The 25,205-nt window shown below is 41.7% G+C and overlaps 1 protein-coding gene across 1 annotated transcript in view; it reads left to right on the top strand.

Moving 5' to 3' along the window:
- The window catches only part of LOC137296777 (uncharacterized), a 132,311-nt gene that overhangs the window by 80,841 nt on the left and 26,265 nt on the right, over positions 1–25,205 (top strand). Inside the window, exon 2 of the mRNA XM_067828630.1 lies at positions 5,461–5,614. Within this exon, the coding sequence (XP_067684731.1) occupies positions 5,461–5,614 (154 nt within the window). The remainder of the gene's footprint in view (positions 1–5,460; positions 5,615–25,205) is intronic.

Below are 25,205 nucleotides of genomic sequence, written 5' to 3'. Positions count from 1 at the left end.
TTGGACTCCAAGGCCATTCTTAAAAAGTAAGGGAATCACGTCACCAGTATATACAGCTAATAGGCAATGTAATCTAATCAAATAACGACATCATTAATATGATGAAAACATGTTCCATCTCATACTCAGATGTTTTGTTACTAAATCAAAGACATACCTGCATGCTATACGATGCCCACCAAACCAGGTTCATGCACCAACACCACGGCATCCCAAATAACCCATCCCGATTCACTCGTCACCTCCACATCCCATCCCAAGACGACACTGTCCCATCCTATCCCAGCGCACACATCCCCATCACATCCCATCCGACCCCGATCCACCCATCCCATCATATCACGACCCCTTCCCAACCTATCCCAAACCACACATGCCTACCATATCCCATCCGACCCCAAACCACCCCAAGCCCATCCCGATCCACCCTGACGTATTTTCTGGATCTACCTTTGCTTCATACACACGTCTTTGAATCAACTTGTCTGAACTGAGGGTCAAATAACATCAATATGTTCTCCGCTCCGTAATAATACAACTGGTTGCCATGACACTGCCTGATGTAATTCCCCGTATGTAACCTCAATTAAACCAAACCACGTACATCTCTGCTTGTAGCTTGTGGCAACATCATTCCCTGAAATACTATTAATTTTAATGGCATCAAATATCGGGGTTTTATTTCTAAGACTGGAAAGCTCGAATACACGTTAGTATTGCATTATCGATCCCATTTATACTTTCTAGTGATGATGAAGGAACTTCTATGACCAATTTCTTTGCTTACTGTTCTTTATCATCACGTTACAATGTACTCCGACAGCATGCTTGTCAGTAAAACGGAACACCTCCAGAGAATGAAAGGCAATATTTGCAAGATGGCATCGTCATCAAAGATGCATGTGGAATCGTTACACACAATGTGGCTACGTACTGATTTTGACGGCAGTCGACATCAAACAAACATAAACCATAAAACAGCCAGGAATGTTATCAAATCTTTAATAAGAAATGATAATCTCCTAGAACACATACAGCATTGAGCTGGGAGCTGATCAATCCAGACTGTGGTGAACCGCGCGAAAAAAAAAATGTCAAAATATACTGAACAGCAAAAGAAACGCGAGTTTCGAAAAAATGTTTCAGTTATTGAACGACATTCACATTTATGCATCCTATGTCCCAAGAATGGTACTTTTGTTTGTGAGTGAGTATAAAGAAGCAGGTGAAATGAACACACGTAAGACGACCCAACTGTCACGTGCACATGTTCCGGGCCAGTGATAATCAGTTCACCGACCCAGTCATTACGTGAAGTTTTAATTTGTGCCACCCTTGTTGAATGCTCACGAGTGCTCTATAGGGACCGGATGTGTTGAAACTAGATTGCAATTCTTGATTCACTTTTGATGCTCGCGTCTTTACTTCTCATTTCTCCAGAGCTTCGGCTAATCAAGCAGAAAGAAAAACATGCGGTGTGTCCGTTATTCCTCAGCCTTATCATCAACACATTTCAGATCACATTGCATATTTTATCATATCCCATCTGGGTTTGGGTCGAGTTTAACGAGGCAATTCTTCACAACGAGCATCACGTTTAGCACGTGCGTTGACGAGCGCTGAGCGAGCGATCTGTTTCATCTAAACCTTGCATGTATCGTTGTTCGAACATGCTCTATTAGCAAAGGAAGTCTAAATACTGTAAAACGACCCCTTTTCATGAAAAACTACATTGGTAACCGATTCCAATTCTCTAGAGCATTTAGACGGGCCACGTGAAAACCGACTTCATCTTCTCCAAAAGCCTGCGGTTTTTATTTTCAGTTTACGACCCCAACAAACGAGCTTTCATAATATTTTCTTTTCCCCCACCGTGCTCCGTACTTGCCCAGTGATTTATTTTGCGGCTTTTCCAGCGAGAATGGTATATTTGTCAAAGAATTGCATTGGTGTATCACGTATAAAACAAGCCAATGACGCGTGACCTGGAATTTGCTCCGTGACTGTGAATGCGGAAGAACATGAAAGGTAGTTCCGGTTCAATAGTAGTGGAGTTTTTTCAATCAGCAGCGCCACACCTTGGGCAGAGGCCACGGGGCTGTGTTAGTTCACGTACTGAAATAGGTTACACCTTCTTGTTTTGACATGTGTTTGGAAAGTGATGTATCTGTCTTTCGTGGCACCATAAGGTGATTCAAATGGGGAAAATAGCTACTTTGCAGCACGGAAAAAACACCTTTTTAGCTGTGTAAATAGCATCAAAGACTACATGAAAGAAGAGTCTGTAATTGCAATTGACAATATGCAGGGTTTTCTTGATCATGATGAATTTCACGTCGGTTTCCACTAAACGACAAGTAACCAAATATCATCATGAGATGTTCACTTAAAGGGGGGCAGTTCCGACAAGTTGGCAGTCCAGTTAAATATAATTATGCCCAGAACAAAGACGTGAGTTAATTTTTATCTCCAATGTCTGGGCGAGTGAGTGAGTTTGGTTTTACGTCGCTTTTAGCAATATTACAGCAATATCACGGCAGTCGACAACTTAAATGGGCTACATACGTTGTACCCATGTCGGGAATCGAACCCGAGTCTTCGACGTGACGAGCGAACGCTTTAACCATTAGAATGCCCGACCGCCCCTCCAGCGTCTGGGACAGAGGCAAATAGTTGTTGTTACAACTCAAAGACAAAATGTTCCTTTATATGCTGTAGATTTTCTGGTGTGCATTTATTAGATCAAGGTAACAAAAGGGTCGGGTGGTTCTGCTCGCTGACTTGGCTACCACATGTCATCGTATCCCAATCGCTGGGATCGATGTTCATAATATCAGTCACTGGATTGTTTCCAGATCGCCGTCACATCGCCGTAAAACTGCGGTGTTTAACCAACAAATGTCGAATACCGATAGTTGGAGACAGACACTCTGTATGAGACCACATTACCGATATGCCGGTACAGTTTTCATTTAATTATGTGTCTTAAGTCTCGAATGCTCTTCGACTCCATGCTAGTGTTGAGAATCCACGTCAGCGCTGAGAGTCGGTGCTCGTGTTAAAGACAATGGCAGATTTATTACCCTAATTATCAACATTTCAACCATGATTACAAACTAGTTATCCTCAACTACCAGATCATAGACCGAGCCACGACAGTTTGATGTCTTTTCGACGTGGCTGACGGGTTAAACATATTGTAGTCTGCTGGCGCAATCTGATTCTTGCCAAGATGCCGGACAGATAATAACATAAGGTGCCATGTTCCTCTCCACCTTACACAACCATCTTCAAACACAGTAGGGTAAAATAAACACGATTAGGGTCACATCAACGGGCATTCCGGCCCTTATCAAGCACATACATCATACTTTTGTTCTCACTGTATCTGTTTTTACACCTGGTGTATTTCATTCACATAAACATCAGATGATTCGCTCTATCTCTCGGCTCGACACCTGGTAAGCAAGATTTGCCTTCATTGCCTCTTGGTTCCCATTCTACCGTGTTTACTGAAGTGTTAAGGGCAAAGGTATCGCATTCTTGTTGAAAAAAATACAGCATATTGATTTAACTGGCTTTCCAGTTTGACATGTTCCGTCTTAACGTGTGATGTGATCTGACAGATATAGTGCCTCTGCTGCACCCTGTGACTCCTCCCGCGCCCTCTATCAGCGTCTAAGGGAGGTCACTTGGAACAGTGAAGCGACGAGTTCCTTTTGATGAGTTTGAAACGTATATACATGTCTATAATGTTTCAAGACAATAACAACATGTACCGGTGACGATCTCCAATACATCAACTATTTCAAACGGAACCTCCGGTGTCTTGTTATGTCGCGAAATCGTCAAATACGTGTGATGTATATACACCAATTGAAAGTATGAAATGAACTTACTCCGTAATCTAAAATATAGCAGTGAACTGATGTTGAGGCATTTTACTGATGTCTTGAGGAAATATTCACAAGGATGAAGTCATATCTGCATATCTGTTTTCATGACCATTTTCCCGATAAGCCTACGCATGAAGATCCGGGTTAAAACTGATCTTTAGTAACCCATGCTTGTCGGAAGAGGTGACAAACGGGATTGGTAGTCAGGCTCTCTGACTTGGTTGACACATGTCATCCTATGCCATTTGCGTAGATGGGTGCTCTTGCTGTTGATCATTGGACTGACAGTTCCAGGCTCGATTATTTACAGCCCATTATAATGCCGAGTTCGGCGTAAAACTAAACTCACTCTCACTCGATAAGCTAGAAATCAGTAAGCAGAGGTACGGTGTAAACGTACATGCGTCAGTCTGACTTAGCGTTCCCAGAGACACTCCACGCTAAATCATGTTGACTTTGTTTTTAACCGGTGTTCTTAATGACGAGACGGTTCACAAGGCATTTCAATACGCTTCCGCACCATTTCAGCGCCAAGCGCGAAGTTTTGACAGACACTCGTTTTGCCGTCGGACTTACGGAGATATCAAAGAGACTTTAGTGAGACTGGAACGATCATGCATACCAATTAGGCCTGAACCTCGCTTTTGAGGGGCCTTCCAATGAATATTTCACGAGACAGGGTGTAGATAGTGGAAAACGTACAAGCGAGTGTGCAGTTGTTTGGAAGAATAGTACCCGCGAGAATAATTCAACTATAAGTTTAACAGTGCTTTTCAGCCAACATCAAAAGATGTTACTTTCAAGTTTCTCACACAGTAAACAGTCGGCGGAGAAAATTGGCAAGCGTACACCTCTTTCTATTTTTCCTACATCAAAGGTCTTAAATATTTTGTTTTAAATTACAGCTAAAACATTTTCGCCTGTTCTCGCGTGAGTTAACGAGAAGAACGTGTCGGCGGTGACAGCGTGTCTTTCTGAAGGTCAATCGATCTATCGGAACGAGATTCTTATGCCGGACAATCTGTCTCATCCATTCTCACTTTTACGAGTTTATTAATTTTGCACCGTTTGCTGGATTCAGCGTTTTCGTCAACGTTCCCTTCATCTTGACGTATAGGTCAAGGTCACGGTTCCAAATCCAACGGTCACATGTATCTGATTAAATATGGATACCACGAACTAGTTTTGATCAAAATCATAATATTGAGATTTGAAACCTCTAACCAATGCATACCACTTTATGGATAGCATCTTGTTTATCGCTCAGGACAACATTGCAATACAGATTCTATAGACTGTATACTGACACGTCGCTCTGTGCTGCAACAAAGTTGTAATCCATAAAGTTGTATGTTTTATGATTGACGAGGGCCGTTAGGGTAGCTTCGTGGTTAGAGCGTTCGCTCGTCATGCCGAAGTCCTGGGTTCGATTCTGCATATGGGTACTCAATCACTCATCATTATTGATGTACATCACACATGCAGTCACTGAATCGATAAGCGTTACAACACTGAGGTATCAGTCTATTAGCAGTTTGTTTACTGACGGGGTTCTCTGTTTCAGTGGTATGTGGGGTGAAGGGAGATTGTCCCCAGGATGTCAAGTCTCAGGCTTATAGCTGCTTCACGGCCTACAGCAGCCAGTACCAGAATATGCAGAACTCGCAGCGGAAGATGTGCTGCGGTGTAGACGTGGAAACATTGCGCGCCTTCTGCAGGTAAGAAAATAGTTCCCGTCTAGCCGGAGTCAAGTTCACAAGTTACGTTAGACCTGTATATCAGGGGTCCACTTGTAGTATGTGTTAAACCATGCAGTTATGATAGCTCGTAACATTAGGAATGTTCCGTGGATCTAACCATGGGGTCCGTTTCTTAAAGCCATTGTTGTGCTAATGTTATAATATAGGATTTACTACAGTCGTATCGCTACGCTATCTTTGTTATACTTTGTTATACTCCAGGGTCCCGATCCTCATAGCATTCGTAATTGTACGTGCTATCGCAGCTATGTAGTTCATCAGAAGCCTACGAACGACGCTATGTATATCAGACCCATGATTTTCCACTTATTTTAGAAAAAAATCAGCTTGCATGTGAGTGGGGATCATTTGACTGGCAGAGGATTTAAACCAGCATGACTGTGGTTTTCACTGAATAGGTAAAGACCAGTATCAAGTGGAACTTGTCTCCAACACTGATGTGAAGGTTCTTGATACAACAGAAATATCATTGGGCAAGTGATGGAAACGGCTTTAACCCATCTCACCAACTCACTCACCCACACACTCACTGACTCACCCACTTACTGAGTGAATGATGTTTTACTCCGCGGTGAGAAATCCGTATATTCAAATATCGCAGCGTTCTGCAAATGTTACAGCTAACCAGACAATGGCGTACATGTACTGGGGATCTCTTTTTCATCGCAGGGGGTTCCCGAACAATACCGGAAATCACTTCTGACCTTTCAAAACGAAATAACGACGTCCCACCGTAGTTTCGATAATACAGTACCATTGCATCGAGAATGCACGCCATTGTTCACAGTTGGCACCGTGGACAAATGCAATACACTTGTCCATCTCTGATTACTCCGTTGGGTAGTCGGTGTGGGTTTGAATCTAACGTTCAACTCGATCATGTTTTGGGTTTGACAGTACAGTATCCGTGGTTGTGAGTTTCAAAGCTCCTTCAAGATCCAGTTTAGAATTGGTCTTAAGCAGTCCATGCTTGTCGTAAGAAGCGACTTATGGGAGAGGACTGTCTGACTCGTTGACTTGGTTGACACCCGGCATCGTATGCCAATTGCGTGGATCGATGCTCATGATGTTGATCACAGGATTGTCCGGTTCAGGCTCGATTTACATAATATGATTTGAATATTGCTGAGTTAAGCGTTGAGCGTATAAGCATTAAAAGGCGTAAAATTAACTGTCGTCTTGAGTTTTCACATAAACCTTTTCATCATAATACTTTCCCTCCCATTTCGAGCTAACAACTGGAAAATATGTTCAGACTGTTCTCAACCCCAACTCACCCACGTTCTGAAACTATTTGATCCAAAGTCCGCCAAGACAGGTGTGTGATCCGCACGCAATGTGGATAGATGGTCTCTGAATACAGTGACGAGTGTATATGTAAACTAGGTCTACCTCCTAGGTCCATTTACGTGTCATTTCCTTATTTGGCAAGCATTTAAGTGTTAGATGTCAAGTGTTTGGTAACCACCCCGAACACTCCAGCAGCACATAAAGATCTTATCGGACGTAAGTGCACCATTAGCCCTTACAAACATATACCGAATTTTAAACGGGTGCCTCTTTACGACTGTGTATACCAGTTTTAGCGAACGGGTGAAATGATTTGTGAACAAATGTAGACGATCTCAGCAGTGGTATAAAGTATAGATAAATAGCGTGGTTATCATTTGTGCTGTTTCAAAAACAAACACCATCAAGCATGTTGAGTAACCATAGCGAGATATGTGTCATGGCACTTCAGGGTTCTTCAGTCCTTTTTTAACACTAGTGGGTGAAAGTGCTTAAGCGTTGATATGAAAAACAATCAGTTAAACGATGATTCGTAGTAGCTTTGAAAGGGCTTTCTCGTAAATCGATGTATTGTATTGAATCGAAGTCATGAAGTCTATGATGTAAGATAAGATACACAGAACACTGAAACGTACATTTAGTTCTAATAAATTACCTCGTAAACCAGAAACCATTTGTTTTAATATACAACGAAACAAATAACTCGTGATATTTGCTACCCACCCGAACAGTAGTCTATTGACCCGTGAAGCTCCAGATAAAAATTGGATTTCAGTAACCATATGCTTGTTGTAAGACGCGATTAAATCGAGTTGTCAGCCCCGACTTATTTGACACGTCAACGTAGCCCAACTGCGTAGATCGATTCTCATGCTATTGGTGACTGGATTGCCTGGTCCAGACTAGTTTATTTACAAATTGCCATCATGGCTGGAATATTGCTAGTAGGGCGTAAAGCAACCAAATCTAAAGAAAATTAAATAATTGACATATGGTCTAAGATGTCTTTACACAAATGGCCCGTAGGGGTTGCTCTTGCACAGGTACTTCTTGTCTGGTCCGTTAGTGAAACATGTAAAACGTCATATTGTGATGTATAGATGCGCGACTGCTGACAGTGACAGAGAGACTCCCCGACACAGCGTGCTGAACACATGATACTGTTGTCCTGGATCAGCAAATTGAAAATTCGTTTCCTGTAATCACGTAATGCTGATGTATCACCCCTCACAGCGACATCAGATACTCCAGACATACATGAGCATGAAATCCTCTTACGGTCAGCAGATGTGTCTGAAAGAAGGATGCCACGGGACGCATCACTGTCTGGCTCGGGCTGTGCCTGCTACAGGTCTGTCTGCTCGAATGAGTGTAGTTTTACGCCGCTTTTAGCCATATTTCAGCAATGTCAAAGCGTGGCATCAGAAATAGACTTCACATATTGTACCCATGTGGGAAATCGAACCCGAGTCTGCGGCTTGACGAGCGGACGCTTTAACCACACGTCTACCCCGATTGGTATCAGTAAGATCGTGTTATTCGTGTGTTCTTCCTGATACAGTTTCTCATCATTTACCACTGAAATACCCGTGAAGAATTCAGCAAACCATGCTTCCCGTGAGAGGCGAATGGGATCGGGTGGTCAGACTCGCTGACTTTGTTGACACGTCATTATCCAAATTGTGTAGATAGATCCTCATCTTGTTAATCACGTGATTGTTGGATCCAGGCTTGATTATTTAGACCACCGCCATATACCTGGAATATTGGACGTATAACTAAAGTCATTCACAACATCATCATTTATGACCGGTGAATCTGCTGAACGATCATGCTTACGATCACTGTTACATGTACAAGATGTTTGTAATGGTGCAACGCATTATATCCAAAATGTCAGATCGTCTGTACAATACAGCACCGACAGTGCCAGCAAATAACCCACTGAAATTCAATTGCGATCCATGCATTGTCTTAAGTACAACGCCGAAATTTGAAAATAAGTGTATTAATTATTCTTGTATTTGCAAACGCCCAGTCGAACAGGTAACGCGGGGTTATCACAGTCTATCGGTATCCAGTAGCTTCATTTCGACAAGAGGTACAAAAATACATTGATAATGAAATCCTTTTTTCTCGTAAGTCTCCACCCCATCAGTGTAAATGCATCGGAATTAGCAGACACGAGATCCGTTCTACCTGCACATAGTGCTATACACTAGACCCGATGTCCGTCTAAAGAGCCTACTCTATCTGCAATTACTGAAGACCATTTCGTGTTGTCATCAGTTTTAGGACATAATTGCATGATTTGTACAGAGAAAGACACACGATAGGTTTATTAGAGGGTCGATATTGGAGGTATATATCCGGCCTTCCCCCAGTCGATCGATCAGCGTTGGACGCAACCGTATAGATTCCATACAGTCATCTGTCTTCGAGAGTTGGACTTTCAGATTCCCAGAAGATGACCGACAAATAGCTTATCAAATTCCTTACATCACACGAAGTCATTTCTAACTAGGAATCGTGTATTTTCTAAAGAACGCATTCGTCCCAATTACGGAGGAAATGTTTAACGATTTTTCTTTTCGTGATGTGGAACACGTGACACACAATTGTAATCTAGGTTTGTCGAGTTTTATGTTAATGCCATTTAAAAACTGATTTTGTCGCTTGTTATCATAACTGGTTTTAATGTGAAATTCATTCGTCCGTTCGTTCATTCATTCATTCATTCACTTAAAGTGCCACATGTATATATATGTATACATTCACTTACTCGCCTCATTGTCTGATCTTCTATCGCCGAGAACACCATTAATGATTCATGATTTGGTCTAGACAATTCTTCAGGTCCATGTCGCCTTCAGCTGTATTCTGGTTATCACCCTTGCTATTCCTTGCCGCAAGGTGTCGCTCTCGTCTTGTTGGGTGTCATGGCGGATATGGTCTCCCCGGGTATTTGGTGCAATGACTTTATCAACGTAATTGGATTTGAAATAAGAAAACATTCCTGGGCTTTGGTGATGCAACAAGTTTCGAGTTTCACGTAATAAATTTCTGTTCGTGCTGGGAAAAAAAGATGGAAGCGCCTGGGAAGGGAGTCTGCAAATTAAACTCTAATTTCTCCATGCATGGTGCTTACAAACAGAAGCAGCTAATTAAACGAAATGGCATATGTCTCCTCCTGGGATAGAACTCAATTTGAATCATGGAGGGGGTGTTGATTGCTTGCCAACTGCCCGACAAGCTCGAAATTCCTTGACTACAGCAAAGTAACTTCCCGAAAAGGCTCTGTCGATATCTTCTTACACACATATTCTATACAGGAATGACTTTATGTTCCTTAATGCTTCATTGAACGGCGTACAAGCTGTGTGATATCTGCGGGGGTTGATCTAGACTAATGGTTTGTCTGATCCAGACACAAATGTTTACAGTCTGTCTTGAAATAGGTAAAATATGCAACGTTCGGAAGAGACGGACATTTTTGAAAAAACGGTTGGAAAATGTCAATCTGACATATCCGGACATATTACGATCAATAACGTATGCACAGACGGTTCGCGGCTCAGCAGTGAAAGCGCTTGTCTACCTAAACAAACTCAAATTGATGAAAAAGAATGTGTGAAACAATAATTTGTTACCCCGTCGTGAATATGTTTCATTCCTTCCACGAGCAATGTAAAAGCTCAGTCACTCATAAACGCTTAAACCCATTAAAATACAACATTTATTTTTAAGGACACGCTACTTGCATAGCATTTTAAGCGAGCGTGCTATTATAATTGCCTGTCTACTCTGAAAAAGGCATCCAAGATGGGTGTGTTTATTCGGAACACTTGCAGTGAATATCGGGAAGACAAAAAGAAACGCTAAAGTCAATGACTATGCGTTTTAGCCACTTTTGGATTTATAAAAGAACCATTGTAAGTCAAGAGATCCCATACAATGTTATCTGCACGAGTAACAAAGTGGACAGAAGGAGTTAGAAAATTGCTATTGCGTTTTGTCGAGTTTAAAAGCGCGATGAATTAAAATTACAGGGGCTTACTGTCCTCCAACCATTTATCTTGGTGATTAATTGCCGCTTCCAGGCAGGTGGCAAGACTTTGACTGATAATATACACATTTGTATGTCAGCCATGTACTTGAGGTTCAGTTAACGTGTGGGGGGATAAGGTATTGAAATAAAGACCTATGTTGCGCAACTTAAACTGAAATTGACAGGATGTGCTCTTGGGTTTTGAAGTTTCCTCAATGTTTGTATGCAACGGAGATTATCTATAAAGTGGTCTTGTGCTTTTTTGTGTTTTTTTTTTTATGTTTTCGCTCTATGTTAGGTCCGAACTGTTCGGGGTGTATCGAAAGTAGGATATATTTAAATTAAGCATTTTCTGACCATATGGTATGCCATGGTATGGTAGCTTTTGAAAAAGTCGCACGTGTGATGTCAACCAACACTGACGAGCTTGGTTCAACCCTACCTACCTTTAATGTCAAACCATCACCGACAACCTTAATGTCCACCATAGCCTACAAGTTTGGTTCACCCCTACCCTAAATGTTTACCATCCCACAAAAGCTTGGTCCAGCAGTACCGTTTATATCCATGATCCCCAACAAGTTTGGTCCACCCCTACTTTTAATGTTTACCATCCCATCCAGCCCTACCGTTCATGTCCACCATTCCCTACAAGTTTGGTCCACTCTGCTCTTAATGTCCACAGGTTTGGCCTACCCCACCCTTAATTTTCAAAATCTTGATCCAACCTACCCTTAATGTCCACCATCGCCCACAAGCTTAGCCCACTCCTACCTATTTATGTGAAACGTTTTCCGGCAAGCTTGAGCCACCGTACTCTTAATGTCCACAGGCGTGACCCACCCCTGCCCTTCATTTTCACAGGCTTGACCCTTAACGTCAACAAACTTGGTCCACCCCTTACTGCACAACAAGCGCACTCTAAAATTAAATAACTAAATCATACCCACCCAGTATCTTGGCCAGCTACCCACAGTAACCGTATACACCTCCCAGGCCGTGACATCGCATCCTACTCATACATCACATCATGACTCATACAATATTTGTGAAAATGTTTTCATATCAAGCCTCAAAGGGTTTCTGTAATTCTTCTGTGGACGCGATAATGATGACCTATGTGTCGATGACTCGGATCAAAGTGTAGAGGCTTCGACATTTGATCCATAAACATTAACCATATTGCTTGTCTGATGACAGTAACGGATTTGTGCAGGAAGGAATCAAGGAAGCTGCATCAGTGAATTTGAATTGTCCGAATATTTTTAAGCAAATAGATGGCATGTGTCCCATTTAGAACAGATGCTTGTTCAACAATACCCTTCTGGGAGCGCTTATTGGGTGACAACAGTGGGCATCTTTGAAGCGAAACGCCATCATCTCGAGTTACAAGCTGATGGCATAATTCTGCCCCACATTAAGAGTGTTAGTTAACCATTATGCTTGGAAACATCCATAGCAGTCAGAGTGTAATATCTTCTCACTTACAAACACTTAACATCGTTTTAACAGATATCTGATCCGCCCTAAGCACCCGAGCGTTTCAACTGAATATTTCAGTGTGGATCAGGCATAGGATCGTAAGCTGAAAGGGTGTGTACTACACACTCTAGACTACACCTCGCATGATGACGCTAACATAAGGGTTTATCTCTTTCACAATGTGGAATGAATCAGTGTCGTTTTACGTCGCCTTCACCAGTATTCCAGCAGTAGCGCGGGAGGAATCGAAAGAATCGAACCCGGGTCTCCGATATATCGAATGGTCACTTTATCCACTATTCCCTTCCCTCTTCACCCCACCACTTCACACACACGCACAAATGCACACGCGGACAACATGTAACCCTATGATAGGAGCAAAATATCCATTCTCACGACATGATCGTGATTCAACTCTGGCAATCCTAGCAGAACACTCGTGAGGATGTTTGACAATGGTTAACGGTGTAGTTCACTGAAGAGTAGTCATTAACTCTAAACCATCTTAGCAGAACATAACACTCTTCAAACAGATGGTCAACGTCGACAAGAGGAGTTCACTAATTTGTAGACATTAAACTCTGAACTATCTTAGTAGAGCATTCGTCAAACAGATGGTCAACGTATACAAGAGGAGCTCACTAAACTGTAGACATTTAACTCTGAACAGAACACGAGTTCAAACAGATGGGCAATGTCTACCAGAGGAGCTCACTAAACCGTAGACATTTAACTCTGAACTATCTCAGCAGAACATTCGTCAAACAGTTGGTCAACTGAGAGGAGCTCACTAAACTGTAGACACTTCAACTCTGCACCATCCTAGTAGAACACTCGTCAAGCAGTTGGTCAACATTTACCAGAGGATCTCACTAACCTGTAATCATTCAACTCTGTACGTCTTGTCAAAACGCACGTCGTTCACGTAGTCAGTGACCAAAGGAGGAAACTGCAACTGCAGTTATTCAGCATTGCACTATCGCACTATCTCATCACAGCCGTCGACTACAGAGCCAGAACGGCGCGAACCGTACATCCAGCATTCTCTACCACAACAGAATCAATACTGTGTTTGTAGGTACCATGTATGGCCCTCAAACAGTGTAAGTATGCGATACTGTGTTAACAGGCACCACTAATTGTTGCTCATTGATTCCACACAGTCGAACACGGAACAAGTACGCGAGTAAGCCTCACTTGAAGCCTATCAGTCGGATTACTGTAATAGATTGATTGAGTTGGGTAAATTGCTTGTGGTTTGCCTTTAGAGTTCCTTGTTGACTGAAGTACTTCTCGTGGGTTCGTATTGGTTTAGAGAGGACTGATTTCACTTTTATCGCATGGTTGTGTCCCGTGTTATTGTCAACGGGTTACACACGTCTTGCTTCGACAGAGGTGTAAACATATTAAGTTTGTTATCATATACGTCCTCTTGTATGGAAATAGTAATACTGAAATGAGAAACTCTTGACCTGTGTTGGTTTTACTAGTTGGATTCGACAAGTCTGTAAATTCTAGTAATCGGTATACGCGAGGTGGAATGTGTCCTAGCAGGTATTGATTTCTCTCTGGGGTAAATACGACTCAGACGAAATATGCTCATGGTTCAGTTCAGTTCTTGAAGAGATATCGGGATGGTGTCAACTTCTAAGCTTTAGAAATTAATTGATACTGCAGTCTCGCAGTTTATCCACTAAACTGATATTATCCTATGGATATTATAACTTTATTGTAACAAATACATCCATTTAAATTATAAAGGAACCCCAGTGATTCAGAGACTGATAACATCTGCATCTGAACTTGGTAAAGTCGGTGGTTGCTTCATTTAGGGCTTCCGCATTACGGGAAGAGCTAGACTATTGGGGAAAATAATATGGTTCAATGACTCTGAGGCAGACTATTTATCTAAATTCGGATATTCAGGCTATTATATCTCGATTCTATTCGAGAAGATAAAGAATGGGGACTATTTTTATGGATATACAACTTCTCTATTCTGTATTGGCTACGTTTCGACATAGATTGTAATGTCCCGCGCTTGACGACATTAAAGTCTATGTCGAAACGTCGCCTTTACAGAATAAAGACGTTGTTTATCCATAAAAATAATCCTCTTTAAGGGCTCTTTAAGGATTCTTTAAGGACTCTTTAAGGATTCTTTAAGGACTCTTTAAGGATTCTGTAAAGGTAAATATCCTTGATCAGCGTAGCTTCGTTTCGTCACTATACTTTCCTTCAACATTGTAGCACATTCTTCCCCCCTCATCACACAAATTTACTGAAGATATGATACTGGAAGGGTTAGGGATATTATTTCATTATGAAATGAGAATAATACACTTGATTATCGAGGATGTCACTGTAAGTGGATGAAACCGCCTTGATCTGGGTCTTCAGGTTCACACTCGCGGAAACCTTTTATCTGGTGTCTCATGCTCTATCGCTGGAGTGTTACTCAGAGCCGTAATACTATAATATTAATATTCATTCACTCACTGCTCTACACCATTATGTCAGAGTAAGCAGTTTCTGCCCGATCCGACAAAGTCGTGAGTGAGTGAGTTAGGTTTTATTCCACGTTTAGCAATATTCTAGCATTCTTGCAAAAGCAGTAAATGGCACCTTTTATCTATGTCGAGAATCGAATACTGACTTTCACCAAGACAAGGCAGCGCTTTAGCCACTAGACTAGTCCATCCACTAATGTGAAGCCGGAGCCTATTGATTCCTAGTGTTAACTGGCCGCTACTTGATGTCCTTAGCGACGTATGTGCCTAGTTAAGAGTGACCGATGGTGGGGACGCCCGAGCTTGTATCACTAAGGGCTCGGTCACTTCATCTTCCCTGGTCAAGCTGTCTGTGACAAGTTAACGGCTTACCGCACGACATAAACATCAGAGGTGATTCGAGGTCAGGCTCTTAAGCCGAGTCGTCGGTTCTCTGTCGTATTGTTATGGGTAAATATCGTGGTATCGAGACATTGAAAAAACACTTTGGGAATGCGGTCTTCGGTTTATGGGTCAGTTTGGGAATGATGGCGCCACGATATTCGACACCATTCAAATACGTTCGCTGTTATGTGTAAGTTCACGAATATTTGAAATTACTGTAATACCTGTCAGTAACAGTCAAAGAATGCCCGTGCGGGGTTTCTTTCACGGTGGAGGTTGTTGGTGAGTGAGTTTAGTTTTGCACCGCCTTTAGCAATATTCCACCAATGTCACGACGGGGGAACAACAGAAATGGACTTCACACATTGCATTAGGTGGGGAATCGAACAAGGGGTTCGGCGGGACGAGCGAACGCTTTGACTACTAGGCGACCCCACCGTCCCATTTCAGGACGGAAAAAATTAAAATTGCTAATGGATTTTTAAAACCATCTTTTCCGTCAAACCTCCCAATCCTAATCAATATGATCACACATTGTCAATCATTTAATGAATATTTGATTTTTTTTTTACATTTAATTTACCCACAGTCTGGTCTTCTCTCGTATTTTTAAGATTAGAAAAGATAGACAATAAATGAATAACTAGATTTTGACACTAAATCGTGGTAGAAGAACGGGTCGTGCTGACATTTTGACGTGTGAGTTAATTAAACTGTCGGAACTGACAACTCCCTATATTAACCAAGCTGCCAAGCGTTTTTCTCTTCTTGTTCAAATAAAATAAACTTCATATCGCTATTTGAGTATTTGGGAATTCCATAAATCACTTCTCACTCACGTTCTTCAAATCCCTTTTTGAAATGTAGATCCGGATAAAATACTACAAACATTCTCTCAACAAACAAACCCGACTTTGAGAGCCAATTACGACATTTCCCAAGCCACTGGGCTTACCCATAAATCACTCCTCAATCATCAAGTATACCCGAAAGTCCTCAACACCTTGAGGTAAGATGATAATTATTATTCAACGGTCACAGTTTATTCGCAAGACTTCCCGACCCTCTCAAGCCAACTCAGAGTTTGAAATCCTAACCTTAAAACCGCACTTACAGATGGGTTTTGACAGACAGCGGTTCAACCCGGAGATGAGAGGGTGTATCGGGTGTCTAAGCCTGGGATTTTCTCTTGTCAGGAGCTCTGCTCGTCTCAACTACATATCCTTTAGAATGGTGGAGATATCGTACTTAAAAGCACTTTATCGCGAGAGTGGAATCATGTTCGTTGAATCAATATTTTAACTTGGATTCAAACTGTCAAGATACTGGTGAGGGATCACAGAAACTCAATGGGTCTAGTTTCGACATTTGAACGCGTTTTTTGTGTATTTCCAAAACATGTTTGATGTGAGTGTCTTTAAGGAAAGAGTAATTCGGCATGATTGTATAATCTTTGTTTATCTTTCAGACATGGATAATGGTGAATGATATATTCTTAACGATTCATGAAAACTATTTTCAACACACGATTCAAAAAAGAAATAGTTTTTATGCGTTTTCGATAAAGTGTTATCAGTGTGGCAGATGCTTCGGGCGAAATGACTCGGTTTGAATTAGCTCGACGTGTATTTGTTCATTAACCAGTTATGTTCCGTCAACAGGCTAAACAGCCCTGGTGGCAGAATAGATCCCGGTCTAACTCTTCTGTCCACAAGGTGGTTACAGTGTGGTGGCTAGCTGTGATACTGATGCTAACTCCTTGTTCATGGAGGCATCAGTCCTGCAGTGATATTTCATCCCTGCACGTGTCTGGGGGCGGTGGGGTAGCGTAGTGGTTAAAGCCGAAGAACCGGGTTCGAGTTCCCTCATGGGTTGACTCGTGACTTTGGTGTCCATCGCCGTGATGTTGCTGGAATATTGCTGAAAGCGGCATAAAACTAAGCTCATTCACTACACGTGATTGATGTTTGAAAATCTTGCCTCACATTACTGCAGGAAGGCAAGGTAGACACACATACATTGTTTGTATTGAACAAGAAATCACCCTCACGTTTTGATTGACGTGTCCGGCTAGCGTTATAATTATTTTGTGACTGTTGTATTTACGATGTGAAGAAGCACTCAGCGATTTCGTATTGGTATTTTGCCTTGAAAATCTCGGAAATTGCGTGCTACCATCTTACAAACGCTAACAAAGTATAGTGGAGTTCTTTGGCTTTAACGAAAAATGCAAGCATTTCATGTAGGTCAGTGTGACCTACATCATTTGTGAAATCGATCATGCATTATATCAAAATGTCAAGGTAACAGAGAAGACGCAATGCAAATTCAAGTCTTCAAATATCAAAAATTGATTTCTTGATGATTAAAATACGGCTCGTGAGCTGACGCCAATTATTTCAGTCAAAGGCGACCATGTTTATTATATATGAAATACACTGTATTACGTCGAGACAGTTAGGACCAGCAAGCAAATTTAATTTAACTCTCCGATCTACATGGAACTGGTCTCTGCATATTAACAAAAAGCAATTACTGAAACCAATAACTAAAATTCGTGTCTGATTAGATTGTGCACAGCTTCCCGCTGAGCGATCGCATAACATGATACAGTGATGGAGAATATATTCCTATTTGCATGCATCACAGATCCGGAATACGCTCGTATTTGCAGAAGTAATATAAACCTGTTTTCGCATTGTCTATGTACGTGATCAGTAACGGGCACTGAGGCACAGACGTTGAGGTATTAGATTAAACTGGGTAGATATTTGTGATCGTCTGTTTGTCGAGTTGCCTCAGACAGGTGTTGTGGCGCTGCATTCAGAAGAGAGAATATCACCGAATTAATGGCTCAAAGTGATACGAAATACGACCACAACGCATAATGGAAGCACGAACGTTTCATACTGTTTTATCAGCTGCAATCTTTCACGAGCATTGAAATTGGAGTGTTTAGCATATTTCAGGACAACTGAAATGGACACTTTCCATACATTCTCGTCACTTTTTGAGTAAAATGGATCATTCTGCACCGTAAGCTGTTAATTTCTATAACGAAGTTTGGTTATCACACCGGAGGATGTAGACCTTTTCAACCAAATATACCCCTTTTTCCATCATGACAGCTCTTAGTAAATATTCGAGTCTAGATCACACAACCAAGTGATCAACAGCATGAACATCGATCTACTACATGGGACAAGATGACATGTGTCAAGCAAGTCAGCGGGCCGGACCACCCGATTGCATTGGTTGCCATAGGAGGGTCATGGGCTTTGGATACCCACGGAGTATTTATAAGGAGTTTCGTTAAAGGCAGACTGTCATTTTCGCCATTACTTTAGAGAACACAATTTTTCTGCTAATGTCGCGTATGCGCATGCGCTCTTGAATTTTCATGTTATTAATTTCATTGAAAAGTTCATAAAATTGGAAATTAAGTTAAAGGTAGTTTCTACAATATTTCGGTCCCCACGTGTCCGTTACTTCTAATGTACATTGTAATGTCGTGGGTGGTTGCCTGAAACAAGAATTATAAGAGCATGTGAACCCTCTATCCCTCACCTGTAGCTAATCTCTCAGTTCAAGATCGGTCTCCATGGAGACGTGACGTGATATCTAGTGATACTGACGTCATACTAGACTTCGGTGAAATATCAGTTCACGTGACCTCTCTGGCAGGCTCGGCAACGGAAGGTTGCTTGTTCAAAATAACATCTCCAAATGAACTATTCGTCGGTTTAATCTGCGTTTTAACAAACGTGACGTGTTGTTTATTGTTTACCGTTTCCCCATAACCTGGTGTCATCCCATCATATAATGGTTTATAAATGCATGCTTATCACAGTCCGAATCGTAGTCTGTCTCCCAGTCACTAAACCGGATTATTTCCTTTCCGCCTAACCCTCTCTGCAATGCTAAAGCCCTAAGTTAAGCAAATCTACATTTCCTCGGGCTCGGAATCTTCCATGAAGGCAAAGAAGACCCCTTTGAAATGAAAGCATTTGTTTCCATCAAAATCATATGTGTCCAAGCTTTAGTGTATGGGCATCGCACAGAGCACCGTTTTGTCGCGTTCATCAGTTGTACTACCGCAACTCATGTTAAACCCCGGGGCGAAAAACCAAGTTTCCTGTCAACATCACACTTACCAAACTCTACATCTTTGTAAACCACACCACCACTCTAATCACTGATTTCATCGACTTCATCGATCTGCGGTCACATGACCGTGTCAGAGATCTGCATGACAAGAGCAGCGATATGCCCTAATGTTAAAACCGCGCCAAGGGTCGTTATTACAACTGTGTGAAAGATTGCTGATGTCTGGTGCCCTCCGACAGAAATAATCCATCTCTACTTAACTCCCAGTTCCCGTGATGTTTGACCGGCTTGTGTTTGAGTAGCACACTTCAAGGGGCACACAAACAATATCAAAGATTTATCAAAATGAGCCAAAAACGCATAGCTCGGGGGAGCCACGAGAACATTAATGTAGAGGGACATATTTACAGAGTTGTAATCAGTGACGATAAGAGCACCGATTAAACAGCGTTTGGAGCCAATGGCGATACAGTCTCTTTTCTCAGATCGTGCAAGGGTTATTAACGTTTCTTTCAACTTGGAACCGTACGTGTAATTAACATGCCGGTGTGGTATCACCATCCAAGACGGTCTCAATCTTCCAGAATATTTTCACATTATTCCATCACAATGATATATATATATACCTGGACTCATTTCCTGAATCTGGTGTAATTGGAGGATGGTCTGAATGAAACGACTTTTGAGATAGTCGTCCAGTGACACTGAACTGTCCTTTCATGGTTTTAACAAACAGCCATATCAGCGGTAAACCAGACCTACAAAAGTCTGTTGTAAAAATTAATAGTTTGAATGATAGTGACCAGAACATGATAAACAACAGACTGGGACCCTTTGTCCGCTTATACGAGAGATAGAATTACTATACAGCTATGGTTTCAGCATTCAGTACAGTCTTGGAGAAAGGCTAGCAGGAATTGTACAGTTTTTGGACGGACCGCCTGTAACTTACTAGGACACCAAAACTGTTACTGTTTCATTGTAGAAAATGCTTCCCCAAGATGCTAAAACGGTGTGTCTGACAGAGTTCTCTTAGATTACCAACTTGTCTCTGAAACGAACATAAGGAGCTCTGATACTTTCTTTTTCAAGACTTGCCACATTTTCTTAACTAGCCATTTTCTAGACTAGAGACATTTACTAGTCATTTTCTAGGGGGTTTTAAGCTCTTAATATTTTTTCACCTTTAGAATGTTAGTGAATGTCCTGGTTGTTTCCTGTGTCTCTATGACTACAAATCACGTCAACAACCGGCGACTAGCTTTGACTCCAAAATAATGCTTCTGGTTTAAAAAAATCCCTCACCCATTCCATCTACAATCCGATACATCATAAAAAAATAATAATCGTCATGGTCTACCGATCTGAAACCACACTTTTCTCACCTTCATTAGACATCAGATGTTCCGAATCATGTATTCTGTGGATAGCTCAGCATGAAACACAACATTGCGGTCAAAACGGCTGTGCCCGATTGCTATCTGTCTCCGGGGCTCCAGACTTTATGAGAGATACGAATCTACCAAATAAGGTTTAACACAAGCCGAAGTTTGAATAGCAAGATTTTGTTTTGATCTGTTTCGTCCCAATTACGACGGGGTGGTGGCGACGGTGATGTCAAGGTCCAGACGAAATACTGTCATGCTGCCATATTGGAGTAAACCTTGTTACTCGGCATGCAGCGTCCCATCCTGGAGGTACAGTTGATAACATCGCATAGTAGCGGTAACCTAACCCTCTACCCTTCAGGGACTATTTAAAGTAATTTCATATGTTTTCCAGGTAATCTGATCCTGAATGTGATCCTGAATATGTTAACTGCCACGCCACAGGGTATCTCAATTCGCCATCTTGTCAACATGACTTTGAAGTTTGTAAATTGTTTTCAAAGGCGTGTGTGATGATCAGACCCATTCTCCATTGATGTTCACTTGTGAAGATCCGGGTAGCAATTGGTTTTAAGCATCACATGCTTGTCGTATGAAGCAACGAACGCGATCGGGTGGTCAGCCTTAGATTAATGATCATGATGTTGATCACTGGATTGTCTGGCACAGACTCGATTATTTACAGACCGCCGTCATATAGTTGGAATGTTGCTGATGTGATGACGAGGTTAATCATCAAACAAACAACTAGTGGTAAGGAAGGCTCTATGATGTGGTAATGCGGTTCATCGGAATACTCTCAGTCACCAGTGTGGCGCTGATATTGCTGAAAATATGCCAACTAATGCTTCATTCACCCACTCAAGAAATACTTCTACTTTTCGTCGCTCGTAATGTTCAACTTTGTCTGGTCGAAATGTATTATTCCACATCTATCATGAAAAAAATAAAAACATATTAATCTTTGGCAGATTTGAAATGTCAATATCAAACCAAAAATGTCATCATTTTGAAGTTCCGATTCTAAGCATTACTTTAGATTACTGGAATCTTATTTTCCATGTTTTTGATCTCAGCATAAAAAAGCGAAACGGAACCAGCAATGTTTGTAGAGAGATCCTCAACAATATTGAGCAACACGCTGAGCACAGTTGCCTCATAAAACCAATCAGCACTCGACTGCAACGATTGACATAAAAATGACCGAACTATGAGCCTATCTAACATTATAATTCCACATCCAACATTTAATTCATACACTCATTGCCCAATATTACAAGCCCACCGGTGCTTGCGTCAGTTCATCAAGTAGCTGGCTCTTGTTCACAGACAAGATGGCACCCGTGTATACTAGGACACAGGCTGGCGTACTGGGTAACTCGTCTTTTAACGGTCCTCCAGCATACCATCGCCACAATTCACGGGACTAATTATTTTATGAGTATCGTTGCGCCGCTGACTTGCTGCCCAAGCAGTCTATGACTCAAATCATGTGCAGGGTATTGTCTAAACGAATTGAAGACCTGCTCTTGGGAGGCTCCAGCGGTCTGCCCGATGGTGTGAAGTGTGTTCTGGCTTGGCTGATATGGGAGGTGTGCAGCTTGCTGCATTCTCCTGAGCGGAATAACAGCATCTCATGATCTGTAAACGACAATAATGCGTGGTCATATCAAATTGATTCGTATGTGATTAATGAGGATTTCGCCGCTGATGAAATATTTTATTTTTTGTTATATTGGAGAAAATGAGATGCAAGTCATAGATGCTTATGTTCGTGAGTGAAAAACATATCACGAACACCTTTGAAATAATCGAGTCTAGATCCCGCAAATCATTCATGCATTATTGAGTATCGAAACCCGTAGGAGATGATACTGGCCTTTTCACGCACGGGACGCATGGTGCCATTCGAGCTTCGTCAAAGTTCGGAGTGGGGTAGTGGAGTGCTGAGGTAGCCTATTGGTTGAAGCGTTCGCTCGTCACGCCGAAGACCCGGATTCGATTTTCCAAATGGTACAGTGTGTAACGCCCATTTCTGGTGTTCCCAGCCGTGATATTTCTGGAATATTGCTAAAAGCGGCGTATTCCTGAACTCACTCACTTATCCAAGATGGTTCTTACAACAAATTGTTAGGTTGTTAGTCCATAGTGAAGCTTCTTTGAGTGACAGTTGGAGAGTCAGATAAGGTCAAACTTTATGGATGAACAACTTCTTACTGCACTTAACTCAGTAGTATTAGAATCTGTATGGGGACGTCGCATTTGTCTTCTACATTGTGAAACGTGTAAGGAGTGTTGTTTTTGCATTAGTGAGGATTAGAAAGTTATATTATGAAAATGTTACAGTTAGCGGTGGTTATATAACGAACTCAAAGGGTTCGATGTAACTGTAGTTGGTTAAATGCATTTCGACTGAAACTTCGATCAAGTCAGAGGGACAAATAAGTAGCCCGCTTTATCTGTGGCTCAGGGCAAAACAGTTCGTTATACGAGTCCATTACCAGCATGTTCGTTATCAACGTAGTTTAATGACCTGTCACAGAGGGATCGTTGATTGTGTACGCTCTCGTCGAACGTCAAATAGAGACAGTCATAATGAACTGATTGTGTATCCGTATAATACAAGGTATACGGAATACAAAATTGCAGTATCGATGCATTCGATGTAGGTATTGTATTATGTCCATACGCGACGGAACGACGCAAGGGTAACTATATTTACATCAGATAATGTCATTCCCATTCTTACAATAATTGATGTCTAAGACGTTATTTTACTCAATAAAGAAGTTTTGGGTGATCTGACCGATTTATCATTTGGTCCAAATGACTCGCAGAGATGTTTGTCTACATAGACACCGATATATAAGGAAACGTCAATTAGTAGTTCTTGAACGGAAGTACTACAATGATGTATGGAGCTTGAAAGTCGTACTTGTTAGTACTATTTCCACAGATATCATAGGTAAATTTGGGTGTCATGTGGATAACCCTACCCATCATGTTATCAGTATATTAATATGTTCAACGCTTTAGTCCTTATGTGACCTGTGAAGGTCCAGGGTAGAATACGCCTTCAGCAACCCATGCTTGCCATAAAAGGCGGCACTGCTAAGAGGCGTCCAAGGGGATCGGGTGGTCAGACTCGCTAACTTGGTTGACTTCAGTTCCCAGTTGCGCAGAGCGATGCTCGTGCTGTTGATCACTGGATTGTCAGGTCCAGCCAATTTACAGACTCGATTATTTACAGACCACCGCCATATAACCGGAATACTGCTGAGTGCGACGTAAAACTGAACTTTCTCACTCACCCAAATGCACCCAACATTTGTACAGTGTGTGAAGCTATTTCTGGAGTCCCCCGCAATGACATTGCTTGGATGTTGGTAAAAACGACATAAAACCGACATAAAACCATATTCACTTACTATTGCTGGAATATCGCCCAAACCAGCATTACAATCATACTACTCGTTCACCCGCTTTTTAATGAACGCCCACCGTATTTACACGAAGGCTTAGTCACTGACAACTGCCAGTGTTTCCTTGTAAAATAACGGTGTCTAGACACAAGAACATCGTCCGTTTCCGAATCCTCCACAACCCCACACAGCCTACATGATGCAATCGTGATTCTTCCATGCTTTATGACAATATAAATGTCATAATTAATCCACCACCCTCCTTCATTGTCCCCCGAACTCCCTTCCTACTCGCTTTATGACGATGTAATCTCCAAATCGATTTAAAAGTCAGTAAATGTTTGACACCGTTTCAATCATCCGACCCCTAACGGATAAAACGAACGTTGCATCACGCCGAGGCTCTTGAGCATAGCGCCCAGTGCTTTGGGAAGTTGGTGTAAAAACCAATCTTTTCTTTGGGGTGAAACCTAAATGGTGATAATGCACTAATCTTGGGGTTCGTAGGGCACTTTTGCACTTAGTTGAACAGTTCAAGCGGCAAAGAGTTGGCTGACAAGGACGTTTATTTTAGATATCATGCTGCGGTAACGAATTTTATTCGATGATATCGTTATCATGGAGTTTATGTTGCGGACGATATCATCGTTGTGATAATGACTTTTACAGTGAAAATATTTTCGTTAGAGAATATTTATTTTCACAATAAAAGATCCGACAGTGTTTTGACATTGCATGCAGCGTTCTGGATAATGGCACAGAAAGTTTGAAGGATATGGTTTCTGTTATATGTCTGGAGGGCGTGTCACGATAGATTTGTGAATGAAATATCTGTCCATATTCATGTACGTCCTGACGCAACATACCTATGCGAGTGAAATATGTGTCCACATTTAGGTACAGTTACCACCTGGACAC

This window comes from Haliotis asinina, chromosome 9, assembly GCF_037392515.1.
Source record: "Haliotis asinina isolate JCU_RB_2024 chromosome 9, JCU_Hal_asi_v2, whole genome shotgun sequence".
Taxonomy (NCBI): Eukaryota; Metazoa; Mollusca; class Gastropoda; order Lepetellida; family Haliotidae; genus Haliotis; species Haliotis asinina.
The sequence above is the reverse complement of the archived record's forward strand: the minus strand, read 5'-3'. Positions and strand labels throughout refer to the sequence as shown.